The 25,519-nt window shown below is 44.5% G+C and overlaps 1 protein-coding gene across 2 annotated transcripts in view; it reads right to left on the reverse strand.

The window, feature by feature from the left end:
* Window positions 1-1,905: 1,905 nt before the first annotated feature.
* Window positions 1,906-25,519, reverse strand: part of YJEFN3 (YjeF N-terminal domain containing 3) — a 75,793-nt gene continuing 52,179 nt past the window's right edge. For both annotated transcript variants that reach the window (XM_030219056.1, XM_030219057.1), the window contains exons 2-6: window positions 22,599-22,707; window positions 15,675-15,785; window positions 7,538-7,651; window positions 4,138-4,288; window positions 1,906-2,164 (exon numbers count right to left, since the gene is read on the reverse strand). In XM_030219056.1, the coding sequence (XP_030074916.1) occupies window positions 1,965-2,164; window positions 4,138-4,288; window positions 7,538-7,651; window positions 15,675-15,785; window positions 22,599-22,707 (685 nt within the window). In that variant the 3' untranslated portion in view covers window positions 1,906-1,964. The remainder of the gene's footprint in view (window positions 2,165-4,137; window positions 4,289-7,537; window positions 7,652-15,674; window positions 15,786-22,598; window positions 22,708-25,519) is intronic.

Consider the following 25,519-nt stretch of genomic DNA (forward strand, 5'->3'; position numbering starts at 1 on the left):
CACAGAGGATAGTAAGGTAAGACAGGAAGCAGTCTCGCTTTTCTGTCAGAGGAACAACCCCCCTACCCCCCCCCCCCCCCCCCCACCACCAATGAAAGAAATGTTCCTACACCAATCATTTCCATGTTGACCTTTTCCAGCACAAGTAAGAGAGGCATCGAGGGACAGGAATGATATTAGGGTTTTCGCTGCCATCAGCTGCAGCTTCCAGGGGTCACAAAATAAACACACACACACACATGCACACCACCATAGACAAAGTGCACAAGCAACATGCAGGTCTCCTGCTGCACCATGTCGATGATTGAACATTCTAGCACTGTGTGAAGGAAAGTCAACTTGGCTGAAAAGGGGTTGGTTCTTCCCTGTACATCAGCCTTCTGTGGCAGACCAGACACAAGTCATAACCTAGAAGCAAAACTCTGTTGGCCTGCCCTGGAAAACTATCTTCCTTCTTTCTTCTATTTAGCATTAAGATGTTACCAGTCTATCAGAATTGTCCCTATGCTGTGGTAGCACTTGTATTCCTCAGGGTATAGGGAGAAGGGGAGATTTGGGCTCTGCAGTTTGCTCCTGCCCAGTCAAAATTGGCCTCTGCTGGGCTATAGTGCCAGGAAATGTCAGGAGTCACAGAGTATACCTTCCGTAGATCATAAACCACTTCTAGCCACTGGATGGTATCAATGTGCAATAGCTGAGGTGCTCTCTGCCTACCCTGTGCATCATCCCCCCCATTAGGAGAATATTTATGTGCTACACTGTATTCAGACTAGAGCCCGACCGAGCCCAGGATCTTTGGTTTTTGCCAAAACCGAATCAGCGACCAAAATTGGCTGCTCAGTTTTGGTAGAAAGTGAAACTGAAATTAAACTGCCCCCCCACCACCACCCCCTGACCATAAAAGCTGTATACCCTCCCCAAGTCTACCTTAGTGAAGCCCTGGTGGTCTGGTGGCCTCTTTGGAGGCAAGAAAAACACCCCACTCATTCCTGGCTGCCAAGACTGCTGCAGGAGGTTCTGGCAGCCATTTTGTGATTGGAACCAGCACAGGCTAAGGATTCGCTCCTGCCTGTATTGGTTCCAATCGCATAATGACTGCTGTGGAAGTCTCAGCAGCCATTTGGATTGGCGCAGTGCACAGAGCAGGAACGAGTGGGGTCTGTTGCTGTCTCCAAAGAGGCCACTTGACCACCTGGGCTTCACTAAGATAGGCCCAGGGAGGGCCTAAAGGTGATTGGGTGGGATAGGGGGCAGGAGAGTGATCATGGGGGGGGGGGGGGGGAGAGAGGTTCAGGTTCAATCGAAAATGCAGAGGAATTTTAGGCCAAAGTCCAAACCAGAATTTCCAGTAGGTTTCAGTGATAAATCCAAAAAAGAACTACACACAAGGCAACTATTGAAAAAAATCTGTGCAAGCAAAAATCCTACCTCAACACACAGATTATATATAGTCTTGCCTCTCTAGCACACACACACACATACACACACACGTCCCCCTCCAATTCCAGAACTGTGGTTTCTAATTGGGATCCTCCTATGTCTGTGCTAGCATTATGCGACTGTGTTTTTTCAGACATGGCCCTGTTTTTCAGCCTCTATTAATGTATGCAAATGAGGCCCCACAGTGACTCTCTGTATGTGGACCTGAATCACTCCGCATCCTCTATGGGCTGCCCCACTCCTCTACAAGTCTCCTTCATGGTTTTAGATGAATCTAGCAAATAAGCAGCAGCTCATTCTCTAGACAGCCATTTTGGAGGGAAGGGGGCTGGGGCAGATTAAAGAATGGGGTTTGGTTAAAAAAAAATGTAGCCCTTGAGATTATTGTTCTAATCTTGGATCATAAGGAAAACATGCTATAGTGGTCATATGTACAACCCTGTGCTTCAATTAAAATAAAAATACAAACAGCTCACATTCTCCTTTTCTAATAATTATTATTTAAAGTTGTGTTTCTGTTCCTCTTAGAGCTGTATGACACACTCTGCGCCACTGTACACCGGCAGGTTCAGCTCAAACTTCTTCTGCAGGTCATAGGGCAGAAAGCGACCGGCTACAAAATGGTGTTTTCCTAGAAACTGTGTGGCACACTTCTTGGGTGCGGTCAAGGAGACAAGAACCTCAGGAGTGATTCCTTCCGAGTGGCCCGTCTCAGCATCCCACCCTGGCAGAAGAAAGGAAACCCAAAAGAATTACACTCCAGAAGTACACGGAGAATACAGAAACAGAGCAAAAAAGGTGCCGGTACTCAAATGCCAGACCACCCTTCAGGGATGGGGTGATCATTGAGGGGCCCACCCTACAGTAGCCAGGCCCCCTGCAACCAGTCACAGAATCTATGACAAGGCAGAATTGGTGTCTAGGGCCTGAGCTCTTTCATTAAAACTTGGGGGACCATAGGTCAATGTTAGCAGACAATGGAAAAGGTGCCGGTACTCAGTACCCCCAAGTACCCCCTTCAAAAAGCCCTGAGCAATTGTCTGCAGATAAGAATCGTCCAGTCCGTCCTGGCTGTTCTCTCCAGTCCTTCTCCCCCTCCCTTTCCCTCACACCACTGTGTCTGACCCAAGCAGGCTTGAATTCAATCATGGGTAGTATTTCTGTGCGGTCAAGACAGAGACCGGTTGTTGAGCTACAATCTTAGGACGTGTCTAGTTCCCCCCACTTCAGCAATTCTGCCTCCATTAACTTCACTGCTCAGGTTGCACATCCACACATCACAGCAAAGATCACCAGGGATTAAAAAAAAAAAAAAAAACAACTCTACAATGCAAAATGCAGCAATTCAAATGAAGTAATAAAACCAGATCAAAGTAATCCTAGGTCTTTGGGGATAAAAAGTTTTGTGGCATACAGCTATAATATTCCAGCAGATTCCAGGCTCCTTTACTGGTAAAGGGAGGGAGCGGGTTGTATTTACTGGTCAGATGTCATTTTAAAGCTATGAAATCACAGTTTGCTATTTTGGGCTGGAAGTTGGGCTTCCAACTCTGCCAGAATGTCTATTGGGTCAGAGCACCAAAAGCCTTTATTCATTGCCCTTCCTCCCTGCTCCCCCTCCCCCGGGGGTGCTCTTCTCTCTTTTCTTTATTCACTTGTTACAAATACACAGTGCAGGACAGTTAAACTTAGGTTGAGCTATACTTTTATAGTCCAGTCAAGGAGAACTGGAGGGAGCAGAGGGAAGAAACCATAAAAATTCACAAAAACCTCTGGATTTTGATGCCCTATAATACCCCAAATTATTGGGTTCTCCATTCAGATGGCATTAAACCCCATCAATAAGAGGACAGCTCCTGACAGGGTTGCTGTGGCACTGACTCCATGGTCACTGGCATCAACCAGCATTTAACTTGGTGCAAGATGAGACGTTTGCCTCTGGAGCTTCTGTTTATTATTCCATCTGATGAATTCCCTCGCTTTTTGAAGGTAGCTAAATGGCAATAGCAGACAGGGCTCAGCAGACACTGATGTGTTTTTAAATTACGTCACGTCTCACATTTTCTGCAGAGCAGCAGAAAGGATGTGAAATGCGTCCTCAGAAGAAAGCCACCACCTTGGAACTCCAGGTAGATGCAACCCAATAACCATGAAGCCAGCGCTGCGGTGCTCCTTAAAAGCCGTAAACGCTGCAAGACTACAGAATAAGGCTTGTTTGTCATGACCTGGCTGAGAAAATCATTAACCGCCTCATATATTAAGGTGCCAGTGCTGTGGCTCATGTGTCCCAGTGAAAGGGAGTCACTGGGAGTAAACTCGCCAAAGGAAGAAAGGAAAAGGGGACCTTCTCAAAGGATCCCACCCAGCCTGCTTCTCACTGTTCACTCACAGGGCACTGTGATTGTGGGAGAGGGGGACAGGATGTTATGCCCTACTCCATTACACTGAGCTGGGAAGAAAATAAAACAAGATGTGAATGTTAATACAAGGAGAATATGCCTTGCTGCTCCTGTCCCCTAACCACTGGGGATCCTGTTTATTGAATAAGTGGTTCAGGGGACTAAGAGTACCCAGGCCACACATCACACTAACAGAATGATGGAAGCCTCTGTAGCTCTCCCTTCTTCTCATAAGGCGTATGGTGTATGGGCACATTGAGAGTGAAGTAGTGTAATGTGATCCCATGCCAGTCCTTACCCGAAGGAATGTCCAGGCTGACAAGCGGTAGTTTGATTTGTTTAAGAGTGGTTAAGATACCAGCAAAAGGTTCCTTCACTGTGGTGGGGTCAGTCTCCAGTCCAAGGATGGCATCCACCACCAGGTTATAAGCATCATTTATAAGCTGCACCTGGGAAGGGTGAGGAGAAAATCAAAAGCAGCTCTGAAGTAGGACAACGTCAACATCTCAGCACTTTCCATTGCAAAACAAAAACACAAATCCTGAAGTGAAATATATGATCTCAAATGAATCTGACGTCTGGTAGTTTGATGCATCACACAAACTGTGGGGGTTTCTGGAGGAAGGGGTTCTTGGGAGACTTCATATCATATTAATAAATCCCAATAAATAAATATCACAGTGTAAGAAACAGTTTTAAGTTGCAAATTGCACATACCACAACCTTGAGAATGCTTTGGAAAGAAAATAGTTGATTTCTGGAAGATGAAATTAACCCCTGCCTCATGAGGCTTCCTCCAGTCAGGATTGTTGGGGTCTATTAATAACGTTTTCTCTAATAAAACCTAGGGGTGGGATCTGGTATCATCAGCAGGAATCTGGGGATTTTGCTCCTCTCATATATCCCCCTCCCAAATGACTTTTTATTTATTTGTTACATTTATATCCCACATTTTCCCACCTATTTGTAGGCTCAATGTGGCTTACATAGTACTGGAGAGGCATTACAGACTCCGGTGTAAACAAATACAAAGTGACATTGTGGTAAGATAAAGTTCATGTGGCACAGCCACACTAGGGAATCGTACAGCGGAAGAGTTGTGTTATGTCCATTACGTTCTGTTTTGTTGTGTTGCAGAGATCAGGCATTTATGTTAGTCTAGTTACTGCAACAACAGTCCTTGGCTATGTGCCAGGGCCCCTACAAACACAGTCCCTAATGTGGCCACTAGATGTCACTATTGCACAATGACTAGGGCTCCCTCTTCCCAGGGCCTGCAAACACACCCTCCACAGCATGCAACCTGCTGAACCAGGAACACTGCCACCAAGCCAGCTCAGGTTATGGGGACTTAGCAGCTACTTATTGTAATTTTTTGAAGTGTTTATGTGTGTGTGTGTTTGTTTGTTTGTGTTATTATTATGTAGGTTTTATTGAGAACCACTTAGGTGTAAACAGGGTACATCTTTTAAAATAAATAAATAAAATTTTTAAATAACTGAATGCTCAACAGGAAAACGCAACTAACAAGGGAACCTCAAAGTTATTTTAAGACATTTTCAGAAATGCACACACAGCAACAGGATCCAACAGGACTCCCAGAGATCCCAAAGTGACCCTGTCATTAGGATAAAATTATCCATGTAAAGTGCAGACCTCACATATGAAATATTAGAATGTAAGATGCTGCTTTGCTGTGCTTGTGAGCTTGGCATTTTTTTCTGGGCAGAGAAACCTCAGGAAATGAAACGGGAGCAGGTCCCTGCTTGCAACAGCCCAGCACAAAATTAAAAGAAAAGGGAAAATATACAAAACAAAATCAAATTCAATTCCCCAAATGCACTTCACAGGGAGTGTGATGGTAATTAAATCCATTATACTGCATTACAGGGCTCCAGTAAAATTTTCAACCTTTGCTTTCCTCTCCCCACCCTCCGGCCTTGGATTCTTTTCAACAGGTCATTAGTACTCCAGATTTAATTATGCTAATAACATGTGGGTGTTTCTTACTCTGCTTCTTATGGAGAAATGATACTGCAGCAGCCAAATGGTAGGTATCTTCAATTTCCTTCCCTTCCCTAAGATCAGGACCTGCCTATCCCCCACCCCACCCCCTATTCAAAAAGATTTACAAAAGAGCGTGCAAAAGAAAGCTCATCAGAACATCAATTTCTGGTAAACTTTTTTATTTAAGAGGAAACATTGAACTTGACAATGAGCTTCAGCAGCTGGTTCTCAGCTAGAGGACAGGGGTGTTTTTTGTTTTTAAAATTTGCACATCTTCTGCAAGGGATGCTTTACCAACTCTTTCTATTCATCCTATGCAGATTCTGGGAGTAATTTCATAAGGGGGTGCATACTTTAAGTGAGAGGATGACTGAATTTCAATTTCGGTTTTGGTGCCGGAACCGACTAAAATCCTAATTCAATCCTTTTTCGGTTATTTTCGGCTGTAACTGAAACTCTAGTGCAACTCCTGCTTCCTCTCTCCTCTCCTCCCCCCCCCCCCCCCAACATTCTTTAGCAGCTCCATTTTGAGATCCAAGGTTCCCCAGAATAAAAATGAGGACCCCCCCACCCCTGGGCTTGGTAATGTAGTGGGGGCAGGAGCTATCTGCACTTGCCCCTGCCCGCTCCATTGTCAACATGGCTACCAGGACGTCAAGCAGGACTGTAGCCAGAAGTTGCAGCAGCCACGTTGAGACTGAAGCCTACATGGGTAAGACTGATTGCCTAAGCTATGCTGTCTCCAATCTCAAAATGGCTGCCACAACTTCTAGTGACAGTTTCGTGAGACTGTCGCTTGAGGTCCTGGCAGCCATGTTGACATTGAAGCCAGCAGGGGCAGGGGCAAGTGCAGATCACTCCTGCCCCCACTGCACCACCAACACTTTTAAAGTAAGTCCGGCCCTACAGGAGGTCAGAGGGTCTGGGAGAAGTCTTGCCTTGCCTTTGTTCTTGGAGGAGCGGGCCATGGATGTAAGCTGGCTGGGCCTCTGAGGTGAGCTACTCCTGTTTGGGGGAAGAGGGGAAGGAGAAGGGGAAGAGGAAAGGAGGGGAGGGGGAGAAGGGGCAGAAGGGACATGAGAGAGGGAGGGGCGGAGGAGGGGAAGGGGAGGGGTGCAGTGTGGTTTCATTACATTTTCCATTTTGGCCCAAACCAAGTGACAAAATTTGGTCGCAGGTTTGGTTTTGTACGAAACAGAAAAAAGTGGTTTCAGTCAGCTTCTACTTTATGTAGTAATCAGTCACTTTGGGGTATTTCAATCATTAACATGTGGATGTGGCACCATACATGCGTAAATGATGCCTTAAAGACTTGCTGGGACATGATGGCGAATACTTTGCCAGTGAGCTTGCAGAGGGGCGGATGTTTCAGTAAGTGCTCAAGTATGCACATAGATTATAAAATACGAGAAGTTATATGACAAATGTTGGTGTGGATATTACACCTGCCGTAGGGCTGGTGTAAATATCTGTACCTGCCACTTACATTAGCATTTTATAAAAAGAAGCAAGTGCCTTTGTACCCTCTTATCCTAGGTGCCCTTATATAAAACTCCCCTCTACCTGTGTCCTGCCTTTCAAGGGCAGAAGGTTAAAAGCAGATGCATACCAGCATACCCACGTTATTTAAGTAAGATTGGCCTTGCTATTGAGAGCATACCCTGTCCAGCTTTACAAATGCAGCCACATACCTCTGTAGGCAGGTAGGACAGAAAGGGGATATCCATCTTCTCACACTGGGTAGTGAAGTCCTGGTACAGGGAGTTGAGGGATCTCTTAGGATAGAAGATTGTTGGTTCATAGTCCTAGGCAGGAGGTAAAACATTTGGTGAAACATTTCTGGTTCTCTGCTCTAGTTTGTCTCTTGATTCCTTCTGCCCTCTCCCACCCCCTTCACAAGCAGAAGGAAGTTAATGACCATGTAGGAACTTCACCAGCCTTCCAGGTCCTGTTTTCCTCAAGCCAGTTCCCCCTCCTCAGCTCCACCAACCTCCTGCCCAGCTTCTGCTATGGATATTCCACAGAGCAGATGGGAAGCAATAGGTCACATTCTCAAACAGACAGACACAGGCATCAGAACAGGGGGAGCCACCAAAATATTGAGCATGCAATCCGGCATCTGCCCCCTGGACCTGGATTTCTTAGGGGATGTGTCTACTGTCTGCTGCCTGCTGCCCTCCAAATCCAGCAGTTCCCTTCATCCCTGCAGCAGCTCCTCCTACACTTTACCTTGATCAGGCAGTGGGCCAAGAAGACACAGCATGCGATAGTGGTAGCAGACACTGTACAGTCTAAAACGGGAATATACACAGCTGGGTGGAACCACTTCAGGCCCTGAGATTGGTAGAACCCTCTGATGCATCCTGCCCCCATAGGAAGTCTACGTCTGGCCATGTGCATTCCCATACTACCTCTATCACATGCTGTGTCTTCTCGGCCTGCTGCCTGATAACGAGCAGGAGAAGCTGCTGCAAGGAAGGAGGGAGGTGCTGGACCAAGCAGGGATTGTGAGATCATGCTCTGGAGCTAGAATGGAGAAGTAATGATGGACTCCGAGCAGGGGGAGAGGGAAGATATTGGATTGCATGGGGGGGGGGGGGGGGAGAAGAGATAGGGGGATGCTAAACAGGGGGAGGGAGAGTGAACAGAAAGGGGAAATGCTGGACCACTCAGGCAGCGAGGGACTAGGGAGATAGACAGGTCTGGGATGCAGGACAGGGGGTGAGGGGATCAAAGAGACAGAGAGAAGATGCTGGACATAGGGATAGGAGATTAGAGAGATAGGGCCGCTTAGGAAAAGGAGTTAGGGGTTACAGAGGATGGGCAGACTGGATGGGTCATATGGCCTTTATCTGCCGTCATGTTTCTATGTTTCTATAGGGGTAGAGGACTAGGGAGACAGAGATTATATAACATGCATGTGAATAATGAAAGGAAGAAATAATGACATTAAAATTAGTGGTATTATCTTAGGGTGGAGCTAGGGATGGGGTTGGAGCAGAGCTAGGGTGGAACTTGGGCACCCCAAACAAAAAGATGTCCCGTTGATCCTGGATGGGTAGACAGACAGTGTTCTCTCAGAGCAGAAGTGCCTTGCTGGTTATTCATTTGCCTCACTGCAGAGGTTTATACATATTAAAGGTTTGATATACCACCTTTCAAAACTGGAATTGAAGTGGTTAACAAATTAAAAACTGGAAAAGAGGAAAGGAAAGGAATTACAAGTCTTATTAATAGGACAGCTGAAAAGCAGATAAAATAGAGCTTAGGATATGGGGGGGGGGAGGGGGAGTGAGCTGTAGGCAGAACCCTCTGGACAATGAGCCCCACACGGTATAACCAAAAACCTGGTTAAAGAAGTATGTCTTCAAAAGGGATTTGAAATGATTATATGAGAACCCTGTTTTAAGATCCTGTGGGGGGGAGATCCATCTCTATGAAACAATATACACAGTATCTGGAAAAAATGGGACCCCTTACCTAGTTTCAAAATGCTTTGCAATTGTTTAAACATTTAGTATGGCCTTTGAAAATACATTAGTATGAGTATTTTTCTTAATTAATTCAATTAATAATTTGTGTTCAAAGTGTCCTCCTTCAACCTTGACACATTCACAGTCTTCACTGAGCTGTTGGCTCAATGAATTCTGGGGTTTCATTAATTAAGAGCTCAAACGTTTTGCAAGCTCAATGCACTGGAGCTCCATCCTGTTAAAAAATAAAGTACTCAGAAAGATCTCAAATTTCAAGCAGAAGTTTCTGCAGCAATAGGACATCTTTGGGTTATTTAGAAAAATGTTGGAGGTCAATTTTTTTTCTGGACACTGTGTAGAAAAATGCAACATGTCTAGTGGATTCTAAGAGTGATCAGAAAACTGGGGGAACAGATAGGTGATGCTGTGACAGAGTGAAGGGTATGGGTAGACCTATAATGGGGTGATAAGAGATGAAAAGTAAGGTGGGGTTGAATTTGGTTTACCCACCTTTTCCCTTCTAAACTGCAAAGTGGGTTACAATTCAACAATAAACATAACTTCAAAACAATAACAACGCAATAACTAAAACAGCCACATTCATACAATGTACACTGAAAAACAATCCAAAGACCCCAGTAAGTCACAAACACCACTTACTTAAACAAAAATACAAACATATAAAACTACATTTTGAAAAATGTAATTCATATATTCTGCTTGAACACTTGCTGCAATAACTGAGATTTTTATTTTGTGCTGTAAAAGAGATTTAACAGTAGAGAGAAAGGGAAGGAATAGCTGTGCCTGCCTCAAAAGGTCTAAGTGACCCAGAGCACAAATTAGGACTTGGGACTCGCCTGATCCGAACACTTAAAAACAATCAGGCTGTCAGTAACCAACGCATTGCCCTCAGGAGATGATTAATCCTTCCAAACATCCAGCCCATCTTTTGTGAGACCATGCAATGTCTGACATCACCTGTGACATCATTGCTAACTGACCAATCATGGTGCTGGGCTTGTAACTCATGACTTTCAGCCAGTACAGCAGCTGGAAAGAACTTTAAAAGTCTTTTTCCCTCTACAGCATAGCATAGGGTTTTCTCTCAGAGAGTGATCCCACACTTATAGGCACCCTGTCACAACTCACAACATATACATCTCACAACAATACACACAACCCACAGACATGCACTCACCCCTCCCCCTGAACACACACATATCACACAACAATACACACAACCCACAGGCATGCACTCACCCCTCCCCCTGAACACACACACACACATATCACACAACAATACACACAACCCACAGGCATGCACTCACCCCTCCCCCTGAACACACACACACAACCCACAGGCATGCACTCACCCCTCCCCCTGAACACAAACACAAACACCACACAGCAATACACACAACCCAGTGGCATGGCCACGGGTGGGCCCAGGTGGGTCCGGGTGGACAGGGGCCCACCCAGTTTTGCTTTGGGCCCACCCAATGACAGTGCACATCATTAGTGTAGCTGGCGGGGATCCCCGGACCCCGCCAGCTGACGAGTCCTATCTCTAAAGTTTTTTCCCCTGTCAGTCTCATGCCCAGAGCAGTCAGCAGCACATTTTCAGCTGCCAACACTGGCACTCTCCCCCCCCCCCCCCCCAACTTCACATGTGTGCATGGGGCATGCTGGTTGAACAGAGCATGTACGGGAGCCTGGAGTGGGGCAGTGCTGGTGTCGGCGGCTGCAAATGGGCTGCTAACAGCCACGAGGATAAGACTGCTTGGGATTCTTCATCTAAGGTATATATTTTTAATGCTGTGGGGGCAGGGGTGGGTGAGGGGGAGTAGCAGGCAGAGAGGAAATGTGGGTCATGCCCATCCAGTTCACTCCCTGGCCCACCCAATAAATGAGGTATGGCTACGAAACTGACACAACCCACAAACCTACGTTCACCCCTCCCCTTGCACACACATACACGTCTCACAACAATAAACACAACTCACAAACATGCACTCCCCTGCACAAGCCTATGCGTCTCACAACAATACAAATGACCCACAGACATAAACTCACCCCTCCCCGTGCACAGACATACACATCTCACAATACACACAACCCATGCACTCACCCTCCCCCTGCATACACACACGTGTCTCATAACAGTACACAGAACCCACAAATATACACTTACCCACCCCCTGTACACAGATACATGTTTCACACTGCTACCTTTCCTTAAGTGAAAGAACAGAAAATAACTTTCTTTTAAGACAGAGTTTGAGCCCTGCTACTATCCTTTTTAATGCTCTTGGCTGTTACAGTTATTTATTTATTTTATTACTTATTTATTTATGCATTCTTGTATCCCACAATTATCCAAAAACAAATTTTGGTTCAAAGTGGCTTACAATTTACATTTTGGTGGAGTTACAATAGTGTTGTGCAATGTGGAAAGGGCATCTATAGTTTGTGTGGTTATTCACAGAGTTTTTGAAGAGACAGATTTGAAGAGGAAAAGGTAGTGGTAGCTTTTGTGTTCAGTTGTAGAGTTTTAGTGCTGATTATTCATACCGTTTTTGAAGACGTAGATTTGAAAGGAAGGCGACAATATCTTTGTTAATTTTCTACCTCTAGATTAAAGTTTCAGTTTAAAACTATGGGTAAAAGGGTTGTACACTATAGAAACTAGTTAATAAAGTTTGCTTCTTCATCTCTCTTTTTTTAAATTAAAGACTGAACTAGGCTCTGCTGTGCCTTCTAGAGGGTATCTGTTAATGCTGTAGGCTGTTGTAGAAAGTTCAGGTTTTAAAATTAAGGGGGAAAGGGTATGGAGACTAGTTAGAAACATAGAAACATGATGGCAGATAAGAGCCAAATGGCCTACCCAGTCTGCACATCCATGGCAACCACTATCTCCTCCTCTCCCTAAGAGATCCCATGTGCCTGTCCCATGCTTTCTTAAATTCAGACACAGTCCCACTCCCAGCAGGAGGCGATTCCATGTATCCACCACCCTTTCCTTGAAAAAGTACTTCCTTAGATTACTCCTGAGCCTCTTAACTTCATCCTGTGCCCCCTCACCTCCTGCACATTAATGCCACAGAGGTATTTAAATGTCTCTATCATATCCCCTCTCTACCACTGACCAGTTTTGTAGCTGCCCTCTGGACCGACTCCATCCTTTTTATATCGTTTTGTAGATGTGGTCTCCAGAATTGCACACAGTACTCTAAATAGAGCCTCGCCAGAGACTTTTACAAGGGCACTATTACCTCTTTTTTCCTGCTGATTATTCCTCTCCCTATGCACCCAAACATCCTTTTGGCTTTGACCATCATCTTTTCTACCTGTTTGGCCATCGACACATCCGAAGCAATCACCCCCCCCCCCCCAAGTCACGCTCTTCTTTCGTACACAGAAGTATTTCACCCCCTATACTATACTGTTCCCTTGGGTTTTTGCAATCTAAATGCAAGACACTGCATTTTTTAGCATTAAATCTAAGTTGCCAATCAATGGACCATTCTTCCAGTTTCGCCAGATCTCTCCACATGCTAGCCACACCCTCCGGGGTGTTAACCCTATTACAGAGTTTGGAATCATCCGCGAAGAGACAAACCTTACCAGACACTCACAAAGATGTTAAAAAGAGCCAGCCCAAGGACTAATCCCTGCGGTACACCACTGATAACATCCTTTTCCTCAGAGCAGGCTCCATTTACCACTACCCTCTGTCTCCTTCCAGTTAACCAGTTTTTAACCCAGGTAATTACTTTAGGACCCATCCTGAGGGCACTCAGTTTTATCTGATGTTTATGAGGAACTGTGTCATAAGCTTTGCTAAAATCCAAGTACATCACAACTAGAGCCCCTCCTATGTCCAACTGTTTGGTCACCCAGTCAAAAAAATCAATCAGATTAGTCTGGCAAGACCTGTCTCTAGTGAAACCATGCTGCCTCGGGTCCCGCAGTCCATTCGATTCTAGAAACCTCACAATCCCATCAGGCCCCATCGCTTTGACTGTTCTTAGTTTAGCTAGCTCCTCACAAACAGAGTCTTCTGAAAATCATTCCTGGTCTACCAAACATCCATTTCCATTAGCAATTGTTTTCTGCGTTCCTGCTCCTGGCCTTTTATCCACGAACACAGAACAGAAATAGTTGTTAAGCAGTTCAGCTTTGTCCTTATCAGCTTCTGCATATTCCAACCCTTCACCCTTGAGCCTCACTATGCCATTTTGGCACTTCCTCCTATCGCTTACACATATCTAAAAAATGCCTTCTCTCCCAGTTTTACTGTACTGGCTATCTTTTCTTCCATTTGTATCTTTGCTTTCCTGACAGCTTTTCCAGCTTCTCTTAGCTTTTATTTTTGCCCGTCTTCTTTCTGCGTCATCTTGTAACTTATGAAAACTAATCTTTTTTTCCCTTACCTTTTCAGCTACTACATTTGAGAATGAAAGCGGCCTTCTTTTCCTCTTACTTTTACATACTTTTCTAACATGAAGGTTTGTTGCATTTATAAGAGCTCCTTTCCGTTTTTCCCACCGCTGTTTTACTTTCTTCAGCTGTTCCCATCAAACTCCTCAATGAGATATTCTCCCATCCTTGCAAAGTTAGTTATTTTGAAGTCTAGAACCTTCAATCCTGAAATAAGTACCTGTATATAATATGTAAGCCGCATTGAGCCTGCCATGAGTGGGAAAGCACGGGGTACAAATGTAAAAAAAAAAAAAAAAGCTCTCTCCTGATGTGTCTTAATATTGAACCACACCATCCGGTGATCGCTAGATGCCAAATGATCACCCCCTGTAACATCAGAAACACTTTCTCCATTTGTAATCATCAGGTCCAGAATAGCTTTGTTCCGTGTAGGTTCCATCACCAACTGCTGGAATAATTCTTCCTGTAGAGAATCCAAGATCCTCTTGCTTCTAGATGATCCCGCAGCAGGGACACCCAAATCAACATCCGGCATATTGAGGTCACCAATCAGTAGTGCTTCCTCTTTACTAGCTATCTTGTGAATATCTTTGATCAAGTCTCTGTCCATTTCTTCTGTGTGGGAGGCCTGTATATCACACCAAGGTAAATACGTTTTCCATTCCTTCATTCCAGATTGACCCACAGTGCTTCTTCAACCCAAAGACATGCACTCACCCTTCCCCCTGCACACACATACACGTCTCACAATATACATAACCCACAGACATGCACCCTGCCCTCTACCTTCATATGAACACACACACAAAGTAATATGTTCTGGAACCCAACCTCCCAAAATACACAAACCCACACACACACACACACCACCTCATTGCAATACAAAGACACAACCCAAAGGTATACACTCACATAGGAACAGAGAAAAATGAATGCAGATAAAATCACATGGCCTATCCAATCTGGCCATCAATGCCATCTGCTATGCCTTCCTCTCCTTTAGAGATCCTATTTGGGTGTCCCAAGCTTTCTTGAATTCAGATACATTTTTGATCCCTACCATCTCTACCGGGAGGCCAATCCATAAATTCACATGGCAATGACAAATCAAACTCTGGTATACATATAAAGTATCACATACCATGTAAAATGAGTTTATCTTGTTGGGCAGACTGGATGGACCATACAGGTCTTTATCTGCCGTCATTTACTGTTACTATGTTATCCTATCCGTGAAGATGTATTGCCTTAGGTAACTCCTGAGTCTGTCCCCTTTAAAACTTCATTCTATGCCCCCTCCACACATACACATACACCACCTCATGGTGATACAAATACACAGCCCACAGAGGTACATCCACACACCAAAGCCCACAGTGGCCTATTGGTTAGAGCATTGGTCTTGCAATCCAGAGGTGGCCAGTTCAAATCCCACTACTGCTCCTTGTAATCTTGGGCAAGTCATTTAACCCTCCATTGCCTTAGGTACAAATTTAGATTTTGAGCCCTCCTGGGACAGAGAAATATCCAGTGTACCTGAATGTAACTCACCTTGAGCTACTACTGAAAAAGGTGTGAGCCAAAAAAGAAAAACCTAAATACACACCACCTCACAGTGATACAAATATACAACCCACAGAGGTACACACACACCCATACACTGCAGTCCACAGAGATACACTCACCAACCCCATACACATATAGACACCTTCCCCCAATTTCAGTAATACCAGCAACATACCCTGGCATAGGAGTGAGGTTCATTCACATTATGCGCAAAACTAACCCATTTGAAAGATATTATTCCAAGCGAAACACACACTTGCCAACTCCAAGAGGTAGTCTTAGTTTCCCAAAAGGGGAAATGAATTCTGGGTTCACAACAAAGTAGTCAGCCCTGGATACTTACATAGACACGTAGGTGTCGGGCACATACTAGTCCGATGGCTCCATTCTGCTCAGGACCACAGATCACCAACACAGTTGGCTGCTTCTTTGGCAAGGAGCTCAAAGGGAAAACCTAGTAAGCAGAGAGAAGACCCCGAATGAAGGGCAGTGACATAACATCTTCCTCCCCACCCCACCCTGCACCCTACCCATCCTGCAGAGTACCAGGAGGCTCAAGACAATGCAAACACCAGAACTTCTCTAGTTGGCCTTCATTAACTGTATTTTATTGGGGAGGAGGGGAACAGAGCATGTAATTCTTTGTTCAAACACATTCATTCATTCATTCTGCATAACTATTGTGGGGATTCATGGAGTCTAAGCCTAGATTTGCCATCATTTCTTGCAAGTCCCTTTATGTCCCTTGTACTTCTAACTATGCCTGTATCTGTTTTCCTGCTCCCTCTTTCCTGGGAAGGGTGCAGGTCCATAGTTTGGAGTCTTATGATGGTAGGTTGCCTTGGGATGTCTCATGTGGATGAAAGATTCTGTATGAGTCAATGCCTGGTGAGCAGAAAGGAAGAAGATAGGTCTGGAAAGCAAAAATGTTTTAGGCCTGCAGCTGTGATGTTCCTTATCACTCAGAAGCCACAGAGTCAAAATCTTGTCAAGGTTCAATTCATAAATCACAGGGCTGGCTCAGCTGCTCATTGACTTGTGCAGAGGGGTATCATGATTACCAGCTCAGATCTTCTGCTCCCTGGATTGGTGGTGGTGCTGCACCTCAATGAGAGAAGTCCCAGTCACTGTACAATCATGACATGAGGAGGGTAGTTCTATAAAGAGGCATCTACCTGCAGTCAATTCTACACAGCAAACTGGCAAATACTTTACTCCATAGAATAGTTCAATTTAAAAAAAAAAAGGTAATTCCATGTATGCAAGCACCAAGTTGTGAATGACTAATGGGGCCACCACTTGCATGACAATCTCTCAGCAGACTCTTAGCAAAGTGGTTTGCCATTGCCTTCCCCTTCCTCAGTCATTTTACAACCCCCCCCCCCCCCCTTCCCAATTAAGGCCAGATACTCATTTACTGACATAGCGGGAGTTGTCCAGAGGCTGGCTACCTAACAGAAGTCCCAGTGTGAGATCTGAACACCGGTCATAGGTGCAGTAGGCTAGCAACTTATCGACTGCACCACAAGACCTCGTGTGAAGTACAAATACACATGTGTAATTCAGGCACAACCACATACACTAGCCACAGCGCTGGTGTAAATTCTCACACCTAGATTGTTAAAAAATGTGTGTAAATGATTCAATTCCATAATTTCTACACATAACTGTGCGCCCCATCCAGACTCTCCCCAGACTCCACCCAGTTGTACGCCCACCGCCAAATTATGGGCCATTGCATTTGAGCGCCATTTTCTAGAATAGTGTGTAGCTGAAATATTGGCCTTTTCATGCTTATGTGCTGGTATTCTGGTCATTTATGTCTGCCTTCCTCTCTTTATAGATTACCCCCTACTATCAGATTTCATGGCCATGATTGCAGGGTTCTGGAAGGCACCTTGTGCAAAGCCCACAGTCCTGAAAAGTCTCTGCAAATGACTGGAAATAAGTTATTTGACAGAGATTCAGGAGGAGGGGCACAGTCCCCAGGCAGTTATGAATGAAAGCTCAAGGCGCCAGACCCCAGCACCAGTGTCAACTGAGCTGCACATATGAAAAGGAACAGATGGGAAACTACTGGCCAAAAAAACAATTTACAAAAAACCCAAACAAATTACACTGCCCCCACACTTGAAAAAGAAGAGACCACTCTGTCTTGTATCAAAATTCAAAGCTTTGGATCCCAAAGTGCTTTATAAGGCTGTTTTATGACCTGCTGGTTTATACTTTCTGGCCACATGAAATGCTGCCACCACAAGTGAGCAGTGTACTCTGCTCAAGACATAAAAATAATTCCAATTCCCCCCCCCCCCCCTCTCCACGCACAAAAATATCATTTCATTACAAGGGTCAAACCAATAATGAAAAGATCTTTAAGCCATCTATAGGTGAGAACATGGAGAGGTTCTGTGATATGCTCCTGGTAGGAGTGGGATTGGAACTCAGGTCTCTTTGTGGCCTAGGTCTGTACTCTCCCTTGCAACTGTCTGCTCTCAGAGGCGTGTGCTCTGCAAACTTACCACCATGAAAATCAGCTCTAAACAAAAAACCGAATAGGGTGATGGAAGAATTTTGTGGCCATATGGAAACACTTCCACCCCTCCCCTTCATAAAATAAAATCCCACAAAGCCACTGAGGCCAGGACTGTGTCCCAAAATGCAAGCAGGAGCCAGCTTATTGCTCATCCCCAGACACCAGACATGAGTTCCACTGGTCCTTTTGTCTGCAAGATAAATCATTGCTGTGATCAGTCACCAGACTCTGCTCAGTGAGCATCTGAACCACAAGGCAAAGTTAGACCCAGTTCTTCTCAGAAACAGAAGTCCAAACCCCAAAACAGCAATCAGGGCAAAGAAGCCCATATCCCCAGTCCCCAGTGTTTACTGGAATATTAGGACACTTTAAATGGCATTCCAGTGTCTAAGCGCAAAAGCTCAAGATATACACTTTCCCTAGGAGATTTTTTTAATGGTCATACAAGGTTTTGCTGATGGGTGATGAGGCCCCTTTGAGTCAGGAAGGCCTTGATGAAGCCACTTGTAGATTTTCACTTTTGGTTACCTTATTAGTAAGGAAATATATCCTTCAAGTCTGGATAGTAGTTGATGTCTCATCTACTACCGCATGGCTGAGTAAAATGCATAGTCAAATGACAGTTGTATGCAGGGCTTTTTTTGAGGGGGTACTTGGAGGTACTGAGTACTGGCACCTTTTCCATTGTATGCTAAAATTGACCCATGAACCCCAAGTTTTAATGAAAGAGCTCAGGCTCCACACAGCAATTGTGCCTAGGTGCAGGGGGCCTGGCTATTGTGGGGTGGGTCCCTCAGTGATCACCCCACCCTTGAAGGGTGGCCTAGCATTTTGAGTACCGGCACCTTTTTTACTAGAAATAACATACTAGTTGTACGTAGGGTTACCATATGGCTCCAGAAAAAGGAGGACGGATTGAGCTAGCCGGGTTTTACTTCCATGGCTTTCCATTGAAGGCAATGGAAGTAAAACCCGGCTGGCTCAATTAGTGGAAGAGTGGCCTAGTGGTTAGGGTGGTGGACTTTGGTCCTGAGAAACTGAGTTCAATTCCTGGCACACGTAGCTCCTTGTGACTCTGGGCAAGTCACTTAACCCTCAATTGCCCACCACATTAAGCCTGCCATGAGTGGGAAAGCACGGGGTACAAATGTAATAAAAAAAATACTTCCATTGAAAGCAATGGAAGTAAAATCTGGCTGGCTCAATCCACCCTCCTTTTTCTGGAGCCATATGGTAACCCTAGTTGTATGGAAGAAAAAATATCAAGCCTTTTGGCTTAGATTCTTAAATATCCAGGTTTTTTTTTGTAGTATTCTTGGTGTAAGGGAAGACTAGGATGGGGTGGGTGGCGTAGGAGGGGGGTTGCAGAAAAAGTGGGAAACACTTGGATTCTTTTGCTTGAGATGATCACAACAAGAAATGTCTTTTGACATGTCTCTGTTAACATTTTGTTTTCACTGTTCTGTTTAGTAATGTTGCCATTGCCAATCATTGTAAGCTGTACCTTTAGCTCTATGGTTGTGCATTGGGAACAATAAGAAAGAAATTTAAAAAAAACATAAAGAGCCACAGCTAAAACTGCCAATGGAATGGGGAACTGGTGATTCCTTACTATTACAGTATGGGGCTCAAATCAATCAGTGAATAGCTTGGAGCAAGAAATGGAGGCAGACAGGATTCTCCTGACTGCTGCCATTTCTAATACACTACCTGGCGACACACTGGGGCAGGAGCTCTTAACCTTTTTTTTTGTTTCCACACCCCTTTAACTTATCAATGAAACCCTCGCACCGCCCTTCCTAAACCACATGTCCACTAGAGACTACTGACAGCTACACATATATACTACCAAATAAGTCACACTTAAAGCTGCAATGTTACATAAATTGTACATAATGTTGAATAAAATGACCATTTACAAATGATATGCACTAGATTTCAAGAACTTTCTCAATACCCCAACTGACCTCTTCCCGCACCCCTTGAGGTTGTGAGCATCACTAGTTAAGAACCCCTGCACTAGGGCAAAGCAATTCTCCCGCCTCCCCCTCCCTTTACCCTTTTCTACCCTGATTCAGGTAATCTGGAGTACAGTGGGTCAGAGCAGGAGAGAGAACACGCGCCCTCTGCTGGTTCAGCTGTGCTGGCACACCTGACAAAGTGGTCCTCAAAAGCTCATGCCTCTATTAGGGGTCCTTTTACTAAGCTGCGCTGAAAAATGGGCTGTGCTAGTGTAGGCGCATGTTTGGGCAAGCGCAGATTCATTTCAGCGAACCTGTAAAAAAGGCCTTTGTAAAATTTTTGCCAAAAATGGACGTGCGGCAAAATAAAAATTGGTGCGCATCCATTTTGGGTCTGAGACCTTACCACAACCCATTGGCTTAGCAGTAAGGTCTCACAGTGTAACCGTGTGGTAATTGTCTATGCACGTAGAATGACAATTATCGCCCGGTTTCCGCCATGCACAGAAAAATAAAAATTATTGTTTGGTGCACGTAGCAGAAACATGTAAAAAACAAAATTACTGCCCGGGCCACATGGTAGCCAGGCAGTAACTCCAAATTGATGTGCGTAGGACACTCATACACGCCTATGCGGCTTAGTAAAATTGCCCCTTAATTGGTTAATCTACAAGGTCCACCTGCCTCACTTTTGGCTCCCTATGGCTGAGCTGTTTAGGATACTAATGTTAGCTTCTAAGGTTCAATACAGACAGATTTCCAACCTGGCTGCTCCCAGTGAGTGGAGCTGTGTGAATTCATTCACTGAGAGCTGCTGCAAGTGGGCAAGACAGATTGCTGCCCTGTGTGCTAAGTTGCCCTTCTGAGCTGGTCTGTGAGCAACATATGCCTGAAAGGAATTGAGGGGGGTGGGGAGATGCACTGAAAGCAACCCTTGCCTGGGGGAGCAGTTTTATCCAATGACTGCCCTGCTAACACTGTTGTGTCAGACTTCAGAAGCTCTCTCCATTGAATGGCAAATACTTGGAAGACATCCATACTATGATTGCAGGAAATATTATCAAATGCCGATATAACAACCAGAACTGCAGCAAATGGTGCATGTTTCCAGATCTACCATGCTGAATTTGATTCCTTATCCAGTATGTAAAGAGGTGAATACACATGGAAAATGCAAGATTATTAATAGCACATGCTACAGCTAAACACATGCCCTTCAAGGGTAGAATGTCTTTCAGAAATGAGCAAGGGATCTGTCTCGAATACAACAGAAAACTTGGCACATCCAGCCGCCGTGCTCACGTGCCGGACAGAATTGCCCGGTGCCATTCAAGACAATCAAACTCCTCAAAGCAAAGCTGCATTTCCTCTTATTTGACAAAAGGGCAGCCCTGGGTGGAGGAGGAAATGATTGCAGCCATTCATGGCAGTGTGTCCTTGGAGGAAGGGAGTCTCCTCTGGTCCCTGTTATCATGCACCTTCTGAGGAGGCCCCTCTCTGCTCTCATACCTAAAGGTGTTCATCTCAAAGATAGAAATAGTGCCCAACAGGGCATGCTTCTCTAAAACGAGTGGGTGACAGCACAAGGATGCAGGGAGATAGACTTGCATTAAATCAAAAATATTTCTCCATTGAACGTAAGGAGGAAGGGTGAAACTAAAGAACAGAGGTTTCTCCTCTTTGAAGCACACTCATTTAAAAACTATTATTGAGAAACCTTTTCTGTTTTTTGAGACAAGAAACATGTTGCCAGCAGAGTTAAGACACATATTCTTATTTTTCCTTTAGGAAAGTCCTAAAGACTTATTTGATTGATTAATAGTTGGAACTCTGCTAGCTGCTATTTGCTTATTTTAAATTGATTTTTAATTGTTAATTTTTGAGATGTTACTTCTCTCTATTGCAGAGTTCTTCTTGATATGTAAACCGCTGTGAATCCTTTTTGGAAAATAGGCAGTATATAAGATTCCAATAGGTAAGGTCTTGAAGGGTTACCTCCTCTGAACAAATCAGATCAATTTCATGTTTGGCCTTGATCTAGGTCAGAAATATTATTAAGATTCAATTTGCCTGCAAGTTTACCTCAATGGTTGTATTTAAGTTTAAATTTTATTTTACTGTTGTTGTTATGCTGCTGTTACCGAAAGTGTAAGTTATGTCAAGCTGTATCTGCAGTATACTGCCTTGGGTGAATCTCTTCATAAAGATGGTTGTTCCTAATAAATACACAAAATAGGGTCACCAGATGGTTTCCTTGCAGGAAGATACAGGCTTGGTTATGCTCCCTGGCTTTCCCCTTTCCTTACAGAGGTCACAATTGTCACATGACATGGGGTAAAACCAGGACTGGAATGGTTTGTCAACATAATATGAGGCTACTTGTTGAGATGTAGCCTCTAGGCCTTTGGCCTTCACTCCCGATCCTCAAGGGCTGCCAATGGGCTAGCTTGTTCATTTCTGCCTAGGAACATGGTATTCACCCCCAGTCCTTGAGGTCTGCCAATGGGCCAGGTTTTCAGGAGATCCCTAATGAATATACATGAAGGAGATTTGCATGCAAATTTTTTTCATGCATATTCACTAGGGATATCCTGAAAACCTGACCCATTGGCAGGCCTCAAGGACTAGGGATGAATACCTAGTTCCTAGGCAGAAATGAACAAGCTGCATTTTGCCCTGAATATTTCCCAAATCGAGCAGGTGCTAAGAGTTAGTGTGTAATGGCAGAAGGGAGGTGGAAAGGTTGCAGTCCTGGGCATGGTTTTCTGCTCACCTTTGTAACTGCTACGGCACAGGCGTGGCCAAAGATCTCTATCAGCTGCTGCTTTCCAAAGCGGTAATCTTCCAGCAGTTCCCTCTCAATCGCCTCTGCCTCCTGTTTGCTGGAAAATTACAGGAGAAAAGGATTATGAGACAGAACCAACAGCCTGAGTGCCTCATGCCAGTCTTAAGGTACCAGTGTCCCTCAGAGCCCAGCATATGGATTATAAAACAGACAGAACCAGGCAAGCACGAGATCATACACTAAAATGTTAGTCACCAAATAAGGAAGGAAAAGAAGGGTGATACATTACCTGCCTGATCTTCTAACTCCTGGAAGAAAATAATTATGATGAAACTAGCAGATGGCATTAAAGTGGCTGAGGCCTGATGTAATGAGTGAAGATGGCCACAATTCATCAAGAAAGTGCCTCCATGCCATATTTAATAGCACTTTACAGCAGAACAAATTATTTCTCACATACTAGAGGAGTCAGCATAACCTCTACAGACTAAGAGACAGATGAATACTTTTCCCAGATAATAAGGAGGCCAGGGCTGGGCTCTGCAGGTTTGCCATTGTTAAATAGAGAAAAGGAAGACATTATGCAGAGTAACACTGAGTGGCCTGAAAGTGTCTTAGTGAGAGACAAGCACAGCACAGGCCCCTGGATTTTATCCAACTCCCATCTGCATCCTGCTCCTGCTCTGAGAAAAGTCAGGGCCACACTGTACTGGACAGAGAGTTGTGAAAACAAGCTCAAGGCTTAACTGAAATCTCTTGATCACACGGTCAAAAATTTCCATTACAAAAATAATAAAGAAAAGTCTAAACACCAAGGAGAGAAAGAGGAGCTCCTGGTTTACTTTCACAGGTTAATATTCAAAAGCAAAAAATAGCCACAGAGCTTAAATATCAACCCGCCTATATTTTTTAATCAATTTATTGGCAAAGTTTGCTGTACCACAAAGCAAATCTAGAAAGGACAACCTATGATATGTTTTCTAAGCCGCGCTGTAGGAGTGCTTACTTATTAGTGCGCACTAATGATAGAGACACTCATTATATTCCTATGGGTGTCTCTAGCATTAGCATGCGCTAATTTTGCGCCTACAGCATGGCTTAGTAAACAGGACCTTGATTGCCTAATATAATACTTTTTGAGTAAAAAGTAAAAGTACCATAACTACAATGAATGAAACTATTGTTAACTTTTTTATCCCAACAACTTTATTGCTTTACAATTCAATCCACTTTGCTTTTAGTAAAACTAAGTGCATTTGTGAGTCAAAATCCAGCACAGATAAAAAGGTGTTCAACAATTGCGCTAGCAGAAAGTGGATTGTTCAGTGTGATAAAAAGTTCCTTCAAATCAAGCCAGGTTGCAATCAGGGGCGTTGCCAGACTTCGGCGGGAGGGGGGTCCAGAGCCTGAGGTGAGGGGGCACGTTTTAGCCCCCACCCCGGTGCCGCCGACCCCCCCTGCCGCCGACCCTTTCGACCCCCCCTCCTGCCGCCAACCCTCCCCCGCCGCCGCCATCGCCTACCTTTGCTGGCGGGGGACCCCCGACCCCCACCAGCCGAGGTCCTCTTCTTCCTTCATTCTGTTTCTGAGTCTGACGTCCTGCACGTGCAGGACGTCAGACTCAGAAACAGAACGAAGGAAGAAGAGGACCTCGGCTGGCAGGGGTTGTGGTCCCCTGCCAGCGGCAGCGGGTTGACGGCGGGTTGGTGATGGGAGGGGGGGTCCAGGGCCAAATCTAAGGGACCCAGGCCCCCATGGCCCCACGTAGCTACGCCCCTGGTTGCAATATTATTAATGTCTTCTGACTGGGTTTGCAGGTTTTGATCAAAGGCATCTCTGAAACACTTGACTTCCATATAGCAAAGAATACTTTACAATCATAATTGTCATTATCATCTGCAATAGAAGTAGTGCTGTCTAATTCATCACTTGCATCTTCATTTTCATTATCATCGTCATGATGTCCAGTTACAGAGAAGTTTTCACAAAGTTGGGATCCTTGTCTGTTGTTCTAACAATTTTTTGTCTGATGGCAAACCGAGATCTAATGCAAGAGCATCAAGTGTGTGGGAACCCTTCAGTCTTAAGGCCAGACAAGCAGACTTTTTCTCTAAAGACTACCAATGCAGTGGACAGTCACCCCAATGTACAATTTTTCAATGGGATGACCAGCAGTCTGTTGTGAGAGACATATGTCTGTTCTCCAAGAACTGCAACCTACCTCAGTTTCATCTCCACTTAAAAGTGACCCAACTCATCACTGTTTAGCTGGAGACCAGTAACCAATTCAATACAGGCAACTCCACTGCTCTCAAGGCTATATTCACTGAACAGCAACATTTAAGATAAGATGATCCACTGTTTGCAGGATGAGGTTTGTAATAGCAAAATCCTGTTCCAGGTTTTTCTGTTTCATTTGATTTACTGAGGAATCATCATTTACATGTATTTATTTTGTATTTTATTTATTTGTATTTTGCTCACACCTTTTTCAGTAGTAGCTCAAGGTGAGTTACATTCAGGTACACTGGGTATTTTCTCTGTCCCAGGAGGGCTCACAATCTAGGTTTGTACCTGAGGCAATGGAGGGTTAAGTGACTTGCCCAAGATCACAAAGAGCAGCAGCAGGATTTGAACCAGCCACCTCTGGATTTCTAACCACTAGGCCACTCCTCCACTCCACATCCCCCTTCTGCTTTTACATTTTACTGCACTTATCAGATGTAACTGAGAAAAAGTAGCAAAAAATTGGTGAAATTATTACTTTAGTAAAAGTAAAAGTAGCAAATGCTATCCTTTACTTCTTTACAAGTAAAAGTGACAAAACGTTTACTCAAGTACAGTAACTAGTTACATTTACATAGCTATTATACAACAATGAACCATGGCAAGTGCAAAACAACTTCTGC

This window comes from Microcaecilia unicolor, chromosome 11, assembly GCF_901765095.1.
Source record: "Microcaecilia unicolor chromosome 11, aMicUni1.1, whole genome shotgun sequence".
Classification (NCBI taxonomy): domain Eukaryota; kingdom Metazoa; phylum Chordata; class Amphibia; order Gymnophiona; family Siphonopidae; genus Microcaecilia; species Microcaecilia unicolor.